The 15254-nt window shown below is 34.8% G+C and overlaps 1 protein-coding gene across 2 annotated transcripts in view; it reads right to left on the bottom strand.

The window, feature by feature from the left end:
• Window positions 1–15254, bottom strand: part of TCF12 (transcription factor 12) — a 373142-nt gene that overhangs the window by 355873 nt on the left and 2015 nt on the right. For both annotated transcript variants that reach the window (XM_068552268.1, XM_068552257.1), the window contains exon 3: window positions 14920–14992. In XM_068552268.1, the coding sequence (XP_068408369.1) occupies window positions 14920–14992 (73 nt within the window). The remainder of the gene's footprint in view (window positions 1–14919; window positions 14993–15254) is intronic.

Here is a 15254-nt window from a genome sequence, read left to right as displayed (position 1 = left end):
AGGGCTAGCTGTGGTTCAGGAGAGGCAGCTGTATTCACATACAACCTCAGTGGCTTTACCACTTGGCCACTTCCTGCTCATCCTTGATGTTTAAATGTGGGGTCTTGGATGCACAAAGATCTTTTCAGAAGAAATACGAGAACAGGTGGAACATTCTAATAAATGAACACCACAGGTCTCCAGACAGCCAATACACACAAGTTCAGTGCTTCCTTAAAACTTCACCATGCAGCTGATATTAGGAAATAAAAATGCAATTTAGGATATTTAATCTAAGAAATTTAATTTAGGGAATTTAATCTTTCTTTCTAGCAATCTATCACACATCCCCAAACCTAAATATAGTCATTCACCAGGTGTTTGACCTTAAAGTAGGGTACTTTGCAGAAATACAAGTGTAAAACACTATCTTTGCTTTCAGAAAACATACAATCTAAGATATATATATAAATACATATATCTATATCTATATATATTTTAAATGAGAGTATTCTAAAACAGAAATCCTTTGTTCAGTATTCACAAGAAGCAGGCTTCAGTCTTCTTTTAAACTTTACAGTGTTAACCCATTAGCTGTCCAGCTACAATAACTGGCTGGACTCAAAATCTGCTGGCCATAACTGCCTTATTGGCTTTAGCCTTGCCTTCAGGAGCAAACAAGAACAAGTACTTTCCTTTACCAGAGAGTCCTTTAAATATCTGGAAGCCATATTTTTACAAAATTATGACCTGAAATGGCTGGAAAAGATTTCATAAAGGAAAGGGGGCTCAAATGGCACAAAAATGGCAAGTAAGTATTCCAGTTTGTAAGAAAAGAATAACTAGAGGCAGGAGGTCAGGTAAAGAACAGTGCGACTGAACCATACAATTCAGACCGGGGAGTAGTGAGTATAAAACTAGCTAAAGTAAGTTCCTAACAGATTATTAAAGAACTTAAATGCCAAGGTGGGACTTCTGTTTGTTTTGATAGCCAATAGGGAACACATGTAGACTCTGAGACAAACCACAGGAGAAAGACGTTTTAAAGATATGAGGATTGTGTTTTGGACTAAACATTTGGGTCCCCCCCAAAATTCATCTACTGAAGCCAATATTTGGAGATGAGGCCTTTGATGGGTAATTAGGGTTAAATGAGGTCGTGAGGCTGGGGCCCCTGTGATGGCATTAGTGCCCTTATAAGAAAGGACACCAGAGAGTTCTCTCTCCCTTATCCCCTCTCACTCACACACTGAGGAAAGGCTATGTGAGAACACAGCAAAAAGGCAGCCCGTAAGCCAGGAAGAGTTGACATCAGAACCTGACAATGCTGGTACCCTGATCTTAGACTTCTAGCCTCCAGAACTGTTGGAAAATAAATTGCTGTTGTTTAAGCCACCCAGTCTGTGGTATTTTGTTATGGCAGCCTGTGCAGACTAAGACAGATTGGAAAAGAGAGCAAATGGCAGCAAGGAGGCCAAGTAAGAAGACTACTACAATGTCCAGTGGTGAAGTAACAGATTACAGCAGTAGCAGCAAGAATGCAGAAGCCATCAATTACCTATGAAAGAAAAATAAGCTACTTCACCTGGCCCCAGGGTTCTTAGAAATTATATTCAGGAACCCTAGCTATCCATTTCCAAGGTCCTTAGTTTTTCTGTTTCACCTACCATCTACTCTCATGTCACTGCAATTTAATAACGATCTTCAAGAGGGCATTAGGAATTATTACAATCAGAAGACCCCAGAACTTTCTTGACTCTTGTCAAGTGACTGTCAAATCATCCTATAATCCTAAACCCAGTCATTGTCTTATCCTAAAGAACAATCAGCAAATACCTCCAATGGAGCCTACCAGTCCACAGGCCTCCATCAAAACCACCCCAATAGTGGTACTGGCTCTGGGTTCCATGAAGTTTGAATTTGCTGATTTCCTTCTTTAAAACAAAGTGAAAAGTTCTAAACAATACAATCCCATAAACACATACATACACGGAGTCAGTAAAAACCTCAATATTTCCCAATAAAAGGTGACCTAGGTGTTTTATATACCCAGACAAGCACACTAATTGGAAAGGGGCAGCACTGGGACCTGGGAAAGCCCTCATCTTCCCTAATCACAAAGAACCTGGCAACAGTAGCACCAGCACACAGCCCCAGCCCTGATACCTTGTCATTTATGGATAAGACTAAGTCAACCCTTCCTGCTTCCAGCAGAGGCATATAGCAGATGAGAGTTCCACTTGCATTTCCCAACCTCATCCTTGCACCCTCTCATCCTCACTCAGGAGTATATCAAGGCCACCACATCCAGTACTTTAAAATCTTCAAAAGGTTAACTCTTACTGACACTAAAGTTTTGTTCAGATTACTGCTCATCAAACAAAGCAAAAACTTTCCTAAGAACTACTCAACTGTCACCCTACTTAAGCCTGTGGTTAACCTTGTTACTACAACAGATCCTCAACAAGCATTTAAAGTTAAGCTGAGGGGACTTCCCTGGTGGTCCAGCGGTTAAGAATCCACCTTCCAATTCAGGGGACTTGGGTTCGATCCCTGGTCGGGGAACTAATATCCCACATGCCGCGGGGCAACTAAGCCTGCGCACCGCAATTACTAAGCCTGCGCTCTAGAGCCTGTGTGCCACAACTAGAGAGAAGTCTGTGAGCCACAACGAAGAGCCCGCCCACCACAACAAAAGATCCCCCGGGCCGCCACTAAGACCCGATGCAGCCAAATAAATATTTTAAAAATAAATAAAAATAAATAAAAAATAAAACTAAGGTGAGAATATAGGACTCAAAGGTACTGATTTGGGGGCTCTATGGTTTGAGATATAATTAACAGAGTTTACTTTATTGCTTTAACTTCCCTCATCTAACCAAAAAGAGAAAGAACTCATTTGAAGAATTCTGAGATTTTGAGGATTACCAACTATAAGGGGCTCCTTAAGCTACTGCCCCTCTCAATCACCTGATTTAATCTTCAATAATTGACTGTTGGAAATGTATGAGTTTTGCATGAATAGTCACTCGTTCCACAACTTGTGAACTTGGAATCCCTTCAAGAGTTGCTATGCCACCTAACATAAGACAACTGATATTCGTACAGAATCACAAACCTCCACATTTTAGAAATAATTTCCTTAAAAATTATTTAATTTGATGACTATCACAACCCCTTAGGCAGTATTTTTATTCTCATTTTAGACGTGAGATAAACAGACTCAGAGAAGTTAACATACTGCCGTAGGATCACAAATCTGGTAAATGATAAAGCCAACAATGAACCAAAACTTTGTGACTCCAAACCCCTCCTCTTTCCAGCATACCACAATGTGTCTCCTCTGTTCTCCACCACCTTAAAGTAAACAAACCATTCTACACAGACCAATAAAAAAACAACAGCACATTAGTGTGTTCTCTCAAATGCCTACTGATGCTCTTCAACAAAATGAAAGCCCAGTCTACTTTAAATAAATAATAATACAAGATGGACTAATAAGCACCCTCTCAAATAAATCTTTTCATTTTACTGCACTGAAAAGTCTGTTGCCAAAATTAAATTTTAACAACTTCCATTAAAACCTCTTCTATATGTTTAATAACACTTTTAAACTACCCTTGGAATAACTATTTTCCATCTGCTTTTACTTGCCTTTATAACTAAACAAACACTAAATCTTTGAAAAGGGGGAAGTGAAAATAATGAATTTTCCACACCATGAAACAACCATTCTTTTCTATGGCCTCAACTAAATAATAGCTGTGAATATTCCAGTATCTTACAACTATCAAATTTCATCTTCCTCCCAAGGCACAAAGTCTGATGACAGCTAAACAATAAAAGAAGACCACACACAAAAAGAATTATACTCTCCTAAAGACATTTCGGACTGTAGTTGTCTATATCTAATATCTTGTAATACCAACAAAAAAAGTTTTATTTTATGGAGGCTTTTGATTATTCTGTTTTCTTTTTTAACAATAAATAAATCTTGAAGTGCTTTCTTTTGGAGATTATCAGCATGGCACCATTTAAGCCTCCAGTTACAACAAAAAATTTTAAAGATTTCTGGAGATATTAAATTCCTCCTCATGACAAACCGTACTCTGGTGTAGATTGGTATCAGTGCAGGTGCAACTATGACTGATCAGTGTGCTACTTCTGAGGGGCAATAAGAAACCACAGGCAAATGTGTATCACTGTTGATTTCTCTATTTCCTCTGTAAAATGAACAATTACCAACTTCCTACAAGAATTATGGACTAAATAGTGAATGACTAAATATTTATGAAGTACATTTATCATTATTGATTTTTTTTTAAATAATAAGACTCCTCCCATTCCCCCAATCATTCACTGGGCAAAGTCCCACTGCTCTACAACTTGTTCAGCAAGTCTCAGAGTCTACCCACTCTGGCAATACTCTGAAGTTCGACAAGAGATGTTATATAAAGTATGAAGGCAAGACAGACCCTGGCTGTATGGCCTGTTCTGTGTTCCCACAGCAGGGACTCTCAAACCTCTACAAACTTTATGTGGATTTAATTATTCAATATTATATAATGATTCTTCAGACAGTAACACTGGTAATGAACAGGGAACAGGTTTACAAGGGAACCAGAAAAGTCAGTATAGCCAATTGACCTGCCTCTCAAAACAGATACACAAAGACTAGTTTATTACACACTCACTTCATTGCTACTTTCATAGTTATATTAAACAGTAATGGGACTGAGCCGATGACAGGCTCCTGAGGAAAATTTCATACACTCATTAGAATCACAATTTGCTTTTAATGAAGATACCTTTAATGAGTATACAGCAGGAATAAACATCATGCTACTAACCCATGAAAACTTTTAACCGATATAAAAGTAGAGAATAAAATTACCAAAGACTGGTTTTGTTGTCTGTCCTCTATGAAACCAAATCTTAGCTCCTCCTTTTCTTCATGAATATGACTTGTAGGATTTTCTTCTGTTTGCTCTCACACAGTTAAATTTGGATAAGGGTCAAGGTTGAGGCTTTATCTTGGAGGTAATCACATGCTGCTGACTTTTTATATATGTATATATACATAATTATTTCTTACTTGGTTTTATATATTTATATAAATATATGTTAGCATCCTGAAAATTTCCATGCAAAATGACCAGGGAAATATCACTATACTCCTTGGCCCAAAAGATGAAAAGCTTATACCTCCTCAAAATGAAAACTGACTTCCTAAAACAACGTATAGGGCAAACTTCTCAAACCACAAAGCTCAGTCCGAAAAGCTTATACTGTATTCCAAGAAGAATTTCCTTTATATTAACAAGTCCACCACAATTTTTTTCTGTATTTAAAATAATTGTCTCTAGCCTAGACTTTTAGTCCAAAAGAGAAATTCTTATTCTGAGTTGAAAACAACAACAGGGGGGAGGGGGTGGGGTAGATTCACACACACACACACACACACACACACACACACACACACACACACACAAAGGGAGGTCTATAATACTTTTTCGGAAATCCATGATGCCGGGTGGGTTTTAGAATTCCATTTTTCAGATTTTAGAAAAGAAATACAGTATACATACCATATCATACAAATCACCCCCAGCACCTGGTAATCATACAGTAACTACAAAAATAGGAAATGTCAATGGCCTCCCTTCAGATAAGATCGAATCTTGCCACTAAAATAGTTTATGCTGAATTTAAAGGAAAAAATTTGATTCAGATCTTTTCCGATTTCAGAATGGCAGATCACTAATTGTGGACCTTTGGCAAGTAAAAAGGTGGTCTTGACATACAATAAATAAACTGTGCTACCACCTAAAATAAAAAGAACTAGCTGATGCTTAAATAAGAGACACTTAGGATATTTAATAAAGTCTTAAAGTGGATCTAATTACTTGCCTAGTTGGAAAAGCATAATCAATTCAAGCTGCCTGTAAGTTGCCACCAAGAGATTCAACATGCATCATCTTCCCCCTTTAACTTTATTCCAAATTGGGACCAACACTGAAAAACATTTTCCAAAACCTAAGTATGTCAAAGTCAGCTGGATACAGTAGGGTTTCCAAATAGCAAAAATCTAAGAGGACCTCCTAACTCAGGAGAACTCAATGATTTTCATCCCTTGTTTATGAATGCCCATATAAACTCAGATTCTCTAAACTAACCTGCGGCCAAATCATGCTTCTTCCGTAAGTTCAAAGTAAGCCTAGCATTTTTTCCTCTCCAGTAGCATAGTAAACCTTTTTTTTATTCCCAACAATCTCAAAACAACATACGCCTCAGAACAGAGAGGCTGGATGACTGTAATTCCCTCCAAGCAGGGATCCCCATGGTGTCCCACCACTAACTCACAACTCTTGCTGAGAGCAGCAGCACATATGCTCATTGATTAGAGTTGTGTGATCAGGTTAAGTTCAACCTGTGCTCTCTACATTAACCACCAGTGAAGTGGTGCAAGAGTCATCATGAGTTGATCCTGCTCATTTTAAAGCCTCACGATGGCTCACTGGCAAAACCACCAGAAGAAAACAAGTGAACAACTTCTGAGGGAGGCTAATTCCAGAAAGACGTCCTTTGAGTAACTGGAATAATTTTTCAAATTCAGAGTATTCCCTCAGTTCAAATTCAGGCACTTTCATAACACCTAAAACAGATCTGAGAAAATGACATCTTGGGCCAGCTTTCTTCATTTTTAATAACCAAAAATAAGGTATAGTAGTAGGTTTTTTTTTTAAAAAAAGGTAGTATTTTCTGTCCTGTGCCTTATCTCAAATTGTTTTTTTATTTTATTTTGAAGGTTTCATCCCTGAGTCACTGTCCAATGCAATAAAAATTAGTAACCAATCCCTAATCTGTTTTCATTTCTGTGTGATCTTTAAGTCCCCAATCAGCTTATAGTAGCTTGGATGACTCACCATGGTCTTTATGAGAGCACATTTTTAACCTGGAACACATGAGAGCACATTTTAAACATGGAACAAAAAATCAAAGCTCTCCCTGTAAAAACATACAAGTCAGGGGTATGTGAAAAAATCACAGGATGATCTGGATAGAAAAAGAAAACAGAAGTTCAAATGACAGCTATATATATTACCAACAAATTTCTCTGTGCTTCAGCTTACGGAATAACAATTTGCTCCCTACCAAAACCATCCCCCTCCCCCAATGTAACATTCCCTTTTCATAGATTTTTGTAGGAGCAAGAAAAGATCCCGGATAAAGACAGCCAAAGAAGATATACTCTAAGGCTGGTCTTCTCACTAAAGAAAGGATAGTATAGGATTGCATCCCACTCCACCCTGGCCTCTACCCCCAAAGATACAAAGGAAAACAGGAGGAAGGCAATGTCATAAGCTAAACTCAATGCATTTTCCTAGAACTTCAGTTTTACTTAATGATTAATTAAAACATATTTCTATTACAACAAATATGTTTGTGCTAGGGAGTAGAAAGTAAAATGCACATGAAGATTTTTAAGATAAGATTTCTTCTGCTCACTTACAATGTGTTGCTTCAGGCTCCCAGGGGAGTTTATGCTCCTTCCCTGCCATTAAGAAAAAAGTGGAGAAGCTCTACCCTAGAGACTCATTCTCTCCAACCTGTCTCCCAGCTATTCTATCCTCTCAGGTCACATCATTTTTATTTTATTTATTTATTTAGACTACACTTCATTCTAGAGAGGAAAATTTTCAAGCAGCTGGAGAGCAATATAGAGAAAACACTACATCCAAGTGGCGATGCCTAAACATGAAAGAGGGTTTTCAAAAGGTGTACACATTTCTGTTTACCATTCTGCACTATATAACATGTAGTCCACAAAATAATAGTATTAAGAAGAAATAAGCTACAAAAAATAAAGGTAAGGTTATTAGGTACCTAATGACCTTTCAAAACTATTCTTCAGCCTGATTTTGGCACTAGAAAGCAACTCTGACATGTTGCCCTTGGGGGGCATTTCCTCACCCTCCCCACCGCCATAAAACATCACATTTTATCTAAAGTAAAATGAGGTAATGCCTATAAATAGTTTAGCATAGCACCTAGCATATGATAATAGTTCAATAAACACTGGCTATAATACTGGTTATAATTATTACTATTAATAATAATATTACATTAGTATTACTTAAGAGGGTGCCATAGGCAGCTACAATTTTTGAATCTACAGTGTAGCAGACAATATACAGAGATAATCTTACTTGATCCTCATAAGGATTCTGAAGGTAAGCATTATCATCCACTCTTCATAAAGGAGAAAAGTATGCTCAGATCATTTAAATGACTTGCCTAGGGCCACCCAGCTAATAAGTTGCAAAGCACTGTTCCAATCTAGTCATCTGGCTCCTGAGCCCAATTCTTCCCACTGCACTATACTACCTCTCTTATAAAAAGTCAAGAATTCAAGGGCTCTCTCACTGATCGACTCCAACTAGATTCCACTCCATTTCAATAAGCACAGGTCAAAGAATGACAGGAATTCCCTCCAGTCAACAGACAACCAAATTACACACAAATACAAATCTGCAACAAATGTCATCAAACACTCCATCCATAAATAAAAATTTGTATTTTTACATTAAATAATCAACCAAAGTCACTAATTCTATACATCTAACTCCACCATTAACATCAACTCTTGACCTGATCATTTATCTCCCTCTGAGTTCATTTCCCTAAGGGTATTCATTCACTCACTTAGTTTTAATTATAACTTGTAGGAACAAAAACCAAAATCTACATCTCCTATCCAAAGGAAATTGAAGTGTAGATAAAAATATATGCATGTACAAAAAGGTATTCACTATCATATTTTTTATAATAACAAAAAGCAAATCAACAAACAAAATCTCTAAACGTCAAGCAGTAAGATAACTGATTTGATAAGTTATGCTATATTCATCCCATGTAATAATACCATACAATAATTTTAAATGGAGCTTATGAAGAACCTTTAAGAACATGAGAAAATGCTCATAACATCAAGTGAAATAAAAAAGCAGGACATGAAATGAAACCATCAGTAAGCTCTCAACTTTGCAAACATAGAACAGGAAAAAAAGACTAAAAGGAAATAAATCAAAATGTAACAATTTTCTCTGTATAGTAAAATAATGGGTGTCTTTTTCCCCTTGTTGCTTTTTCTGTTCTCCAATTTTCTTTTCAATGATGATTATGTATTAATTTTATAGGCAGAAAAGAGCTTTTTTTTAACCAAAATTTTTAACTCATCTTGCAGCACTCTTCTCTCATAAATCCCCAAGCTAGCCAAGAGTCCCAAGTCATGTGAAATTTAAAATGCTCAAAACATACCAGCATCTTTATTTTATTTTTTTTTCTCCACCACTATATTCTCCAATTATGCCAGAACTGCAAAAGTAATTTCTCTTACCTACAGAAATCCAATCCTTCAAATTCTGTCAATCCTTTTCTTCTGGTATTTTTCCTTCTTACTTCCTATTTTCCCTTCCTACTTCCTATACTAATACCAAGTCCAAACCTTCACCAGCTCATCCCTAGATTAGCACAATAGCCTCCTGAATAAGTAAATGCTTTCCTTATTCTATTGCCTCACCACTAACAATTCACTCCACCACAGTTCACTCTGTGCCAGATACTGTTCCTGGAGCTTTACCTGTATTAACTCGGTTAACATTCATAACAACTCTATGAGGATAGCTACTATTATTAGTCCTATTTTACAGATTAAGAAATAGAAGCACAGAGAGGTTAAGATACATACCCAAGGTCACCAGCTAATAAATGGCAATGATTAGATTTGAACCCATGCAGTCTGGCTCCAGATAACAGTATATAAATATGAGCTACTCAAAGAGTGCAGGAGTGGTAATCAATAAAAATCAGTTTCTCTTTCCCTGAACTGTGTACATACAGGCCCTTGGAGTAAGCCTCTCATTTCCGGGTCTCTTTTCATGCTATTCCACAACTGGGAGGACAGTTCTTCTCTTCCCTAATTCATTTTTCGTATCTCCTTTAAAAGTCAACTTGAAATTCAACATTTTTGAGTTTTCCTTAAGCCAGTTCCCACACTCCTCAGCACATTCTTACTCTTATGGACTCAATTTAACCTATATTAATGTGCAGTTGTTGACATTTTTTATGTTATACAAGTTTACCTCACATTTTTACATTTTATCTTCCTGTCTAGATAATTAAATGCCTCCACTTTTTTTGGTCTATGTCCTTCTCCATTTGCCACCTTCCCAAAAGCTAGTAGAATAGCAACCTGCACAAAGTAAATACTAAATAAATATGTGGTTAACTGATAAATCTAAGATAAATATGGCTCAACTATTTAACAAAGCAGAAAGTCTTTTGAACTAATATATTGAAATGTTTGTCTTCTTTTCATTTTATTCCCTAAGCACAAAAGCATTAGATTTGTAATTTCAACATTCCCATCCAAAAAAACACATTCAAGCAATACCCAAAAGCAGTCCTATTAAATACTTTTTTAAAAAAGACATCCTCCACACTGTCCAGAAACTCCTTTTTTTTTCCCCAGGAGACCTTTTCTAATAGTGTTATTTTACTCTTTTGTGGCAAGAGTTATCCAAGTCTTTGACAACACTAAGCAGGCAGTGACATTCCAGACATGAGTATCAATTGTTCAAGAACAAAAAAAGACTATTTGGCTTTAATAAGAGATTATCGTAAATAGGCCCATTAAATCTAAAATGTGAAAACAATTGTGTTTATATTTAAAGTTGAGTATCTTCACCTTTATCTTCCTATCCAAGAAAATGATTTTAAATGTTTAAATTGTTAACGAAAACAGATAGAAATAATAATTAATTAAAGGTATGGCTCACTGTATACAATAAACAAGTCTCTAAAATACTGTGACCTAATCAAACTGGTTTTCAAATCCACTATAAGCCATGACTACTTAAAAGAGCACTATAGGAACTACTCCGAAAAGCACACAGTACTCATGGTTATACTCTTGTCTCTAATTTTTGTTTTCCAAGAATGTATTTTCATATACAGATTTTCTCTAAAAGACTCCTTTGTTACTTAACTTTTACATTAAATGAGCCACTTAACAGTAGACCATATTTATCCTAAAATATTATATTTTTCCTCATATGCCTGCTAACTCTGCAGTTACTCTAATTCATCACTACAGCTCGCCAGAAGCAAATGTCTAATATGGTTCAGTTAACCAAATAACACTACTAAATTTGAGTGTGTATTACTATACACTATAGTTAACAAACTTCAACACTGATAGGTACACAATATGAAACACATCCTACTCATAACTCTACAATACTTTAAGTGAAAAAGCTAAATCTAGTTTCCCCTCTATTTAAAATTACCATTCCTACTTATATTACAGTTCAGTTAAAAAACACATTGGTAAAATTTTGGTGTTCTCTTTCTTGATATTTCAAATAATGCTATAGCAATTTGAAAAGCTTACTCCATTTTAATTGAGTGAGTAGGTATTTACTAATCTTTCCCTTTTTTAAAAAAATTACTTGAGAAGTAGATACAGTTATAATAGGGAAACACCAGGAATCCTTGTGATGATGGAACTGTTCCTGTATCTTGAGTATATCACTGTCAACAACCTAGTTGTGATATCGTACCACAGTTTTACAAGATGTTACCGCTGCAGGAAACATGTTAAAGTAAAAGTGGGATCTCTGTATTGTTTCTTACAACTGCATATGAATCTACCATTATCTCAAAACAAAAAGTTTAATTTAAAAAAATATTGAAGAGTAATTTAATGAGAATTCATTTTTCTGGCCTCCCAGAAAATTTTTTGAAAATTCAATATTTTCAAAAATCCCAAATGTGCATATGAAAATACCCCCCAAGTGAAAAACTGTATTCCTTTTAAAAATTAAGAGCTAGAAAATAGTTCTTATAATTCTTTCCAAAAATCTTGAGCAAGAAGAAATCTACAGTGTTACAAAAGTCTGATTTGAACAAGGAAAAGTAAAAGCTTTACTTGCTTGTTAAAATAACTCTCTAGATAGAAATATAAGAGACAGACTCAATATATATAGATGGCTTACTAAACAAATTTATCCCACTCCCTTCCAACATCTCGTTACTTGGATTCAAAAACTAACAAAGGAAATTTTTCAGATATCATGTAAACACTTATACTACCAAAAATTAAATCCAATATCACAATTTAATTCTCCATACTCAATCCCTGAAGCTGGACGGGACAGTGGATTTAAACACCAGAACTATTTCCAGTTTGTCAATCCTTTCAACAAGCTTTCCTCCTATACACTGTCCTACAAAAGTGCCTCACCTTTAACTCCTACAGAGAGAAACCCCTCTCTCAAGGTCACCATAAGAATACCTCACAGCTTCTATCATACCAAGCAGACAAATTCACAGTTGTATCATAATGCAAAGAAAATTAACACCCTTGATGAAAAAATATGACTATAAAAATTCCTCAAGACAAATAAGTAATAGGAAATACACATTAGCCTTTTCCATTGAAACTTTTGATAAAGTGTCGGCTATCATACAAGTTATATATCGCTTTAGGAATAAGATTTTAAAATAACATCACGTACTATAGCATACACTGAAATTAAGTCATCCTCAAAAAGGACAATCAATAAAGAAAATTATACTACACAATTGTAGTTTTCATGAGGCAAAAGGCTTGGGATTTTGCAAATGTTACTTCAAAAACAAGATAACTCTAATCTTTAAGTCACCTCTTCAGAAGGAAAGTCAGATCTTTGGCTCCTTATACACTGCAAATAATCAGGCATTAGGACATATTACATATCCTTTGACATGAGGTCAGAAGATTATTAAAGTGTCAATAAAATACACAAATAAAACAATATTGCCATACCAACCTCTTTTAGACATTTCCTTTAAGTTAAGAAATGGCTATATAGGACCATATCTACCAGTATACTTTCATATAAAATGACTGCTTTGCTATTTTCCCTTCCCCCCAAATCTAAATCCATTCACTGATTATCTGAGGTCACAGCTTTTTTTAATTACAATTTTTTCCTGAAATTTAAAACAAACCACGCAGATAAATATTTAAGTTCAAATTTTCAACGGATAAAAAAACCTAACAGTTTTAAAGCTAAAAATTTCCTGCTCTAAAGAATCAAATATTATGAACACTTCTACAATGTAGAAAAATAATTTTTTTCTTTGTATAATGCATACTACAGAAAGGACCCACAACTGCTCCAATGTCATGCTAGAGTTCACTGAACTTTTTTTTAAATTTTAGACTACATAAATCATACCTTAATTTTAAAAAGTAAAAAATATATATTTGCCCTTATTCTAAAAACAGAAAGTATTTCTAATAGCCAGTTTCTGAAGTTCATGTCCTTGATATCAATGAATGTCAGTTAAATATATTTTCTACAATTCAAGTCAGAGCTAACAGTCTGAAACAGCAATATCACTATTCATTTAATGAAATATACTAAGCATCTACTATGTATTAGACAAAGAAAATTTGAAAGTTCCTGAGAATGTATCAGTTGCGAAAATTGACATGTACTCAAAACAGTAGTAAAGAAAGAGAATATAGCCTTCTTCTATATTAACTAATAATTTTCTCTCCTCAACCCAAAAAAGCGATGATTTTCAAACCACTACCAATAAATGGATAGAGGTGGGAGAAGAGCTGGGGTTTGGCTGACATTTTATGATATCCTTTTGATTAAGGATAATATTAATCTTTAGGATATTTAAAATTCAAAATGTTTTTATTTGAGATGTTAAACAACATGCTATATTTTCCCCTTAAGTTGTAATTTCATCATTAAAAATGAATTTTAGTAAATTAAGGTAGTGTATGATTTTTAAATAGAAACTTATTTTAATGTAAAGTGGTATAAAAGGTTAAATTGGTTATGAAATTGACCTTCTTTTCCGATGTTTTGCTCCCACAGTATCTTAAGAAATCAACTATCATTTTACCATGGGAAATAAAAAAGCACCGGTCAAAGAGGAATTACTGAGTTTCAGCCTAGAGATTTGACAGCCGGTTTTCTTATGTTGCTGTCTTGGCTTTTGTTTTTTTTTGTTGTTTTTTTTTTAACCTCTCCCAGCACTAAGGAATAAATCTAAGTTAAACAGAAAATGATAGCTTTTGTACACTAGAATGGACCTTGCTTCTGGAACGTTTATTTTTTTTAAATCATGAGTATAACTAAGTAAAAAAAACCAAAAATGCACACTTAAGAAATATGGGATAAATGTTAATAATGGAGTAGAGTAGTTATAAATATACAGAAAGTAAATTTGAGGACGAAAGCACTAGTGTAGAACTAGGAATCTAATTTAACTTACTCTAAACATCCTAATGTAACATTACGTAGGACAGAATTCAATCATGTGTTATTTGAAAGTACATCTAACTTTCTATTCATTTATTTGTAACATTTTAAATAACTGTGCACAAAATTGTTAATTTCCTGAAGACTTCCAAAAGGAATAGCCATCTTTTAAAATAAGTGTTACTAATTACTGCTTGACTCAATTCCACTTTTCATATGCATATTTTAAATAATATTATTTTACCAATTCTTTAGAATCCAAAGGTTTAGTAACATTAATGGGCTAAAATTTAGAAAATTTTTAAAATATAAATATTTAAATAAACAATAAAAAAAAAATACTACACATGGACCAAAGAGCATTTTCTTTTGGTACTTTTCTAAATACAGAGGCATGCTATAATCCCTTGCACTCAAACAAGATAATTTTCAATTTAAAAATTCAGAGAAAAGAGAACAATTTTTTAAATTCACATTGAAATTCTTGAAGAAATGTCAATGGATCCTTAAAGGAACAGCCCACATTTGGGGATTGTTTGTTTTTGTTTATAGTTTTAACTAGACATCACAACACCAAAATATGAGTTTCTGATTTTAGACATGATCTTACCTGATCCGCTGAACTGACTGCTTCCCAGTGTCGTTGGTCTGGTTTTCCCACTATTAACAGGTGGGGAAAACATCTGCAAAATAACCCAAACGCATCTGTTAGTTGTGAAATTCTTCTAGATTCCTTGCAAACAAAAGTTCACCAAGAGTCATCAATTAGTTGCTGTATTTCAGAGGGAAGTTAAAATAAAATTGGATATATACACTCAGACCCAGAAAAGCAAATACACTTAGTGATATTATTTCCTCACACTATTTGGAAATACTGGTTATTTTCTGTTCTGAAAACCCAGTCAGTTACATGAGAGATTCTAAGATTATTAAGTTTAAGTGGTA

The sequence above is a fragment of the Eschrichtius robustus genome, chromosome 1, assembly GCF_028021215.1.
Source record: "Eschrichtius robustus isolate mEscRob2 chromosome 1, mEscRob2.pri, whole genome shotgun sequence".
NCBI classification, from domain to species: Eukaryota; Metazoa; Chordata; class Mammalia; order Artiodactyla; family Eschrichtiidae; genus Eschrichtius; species Eschrichtius robustus.
This window is presented reverse-complemented; position numbering and strand designations above follow the sequence as displayed.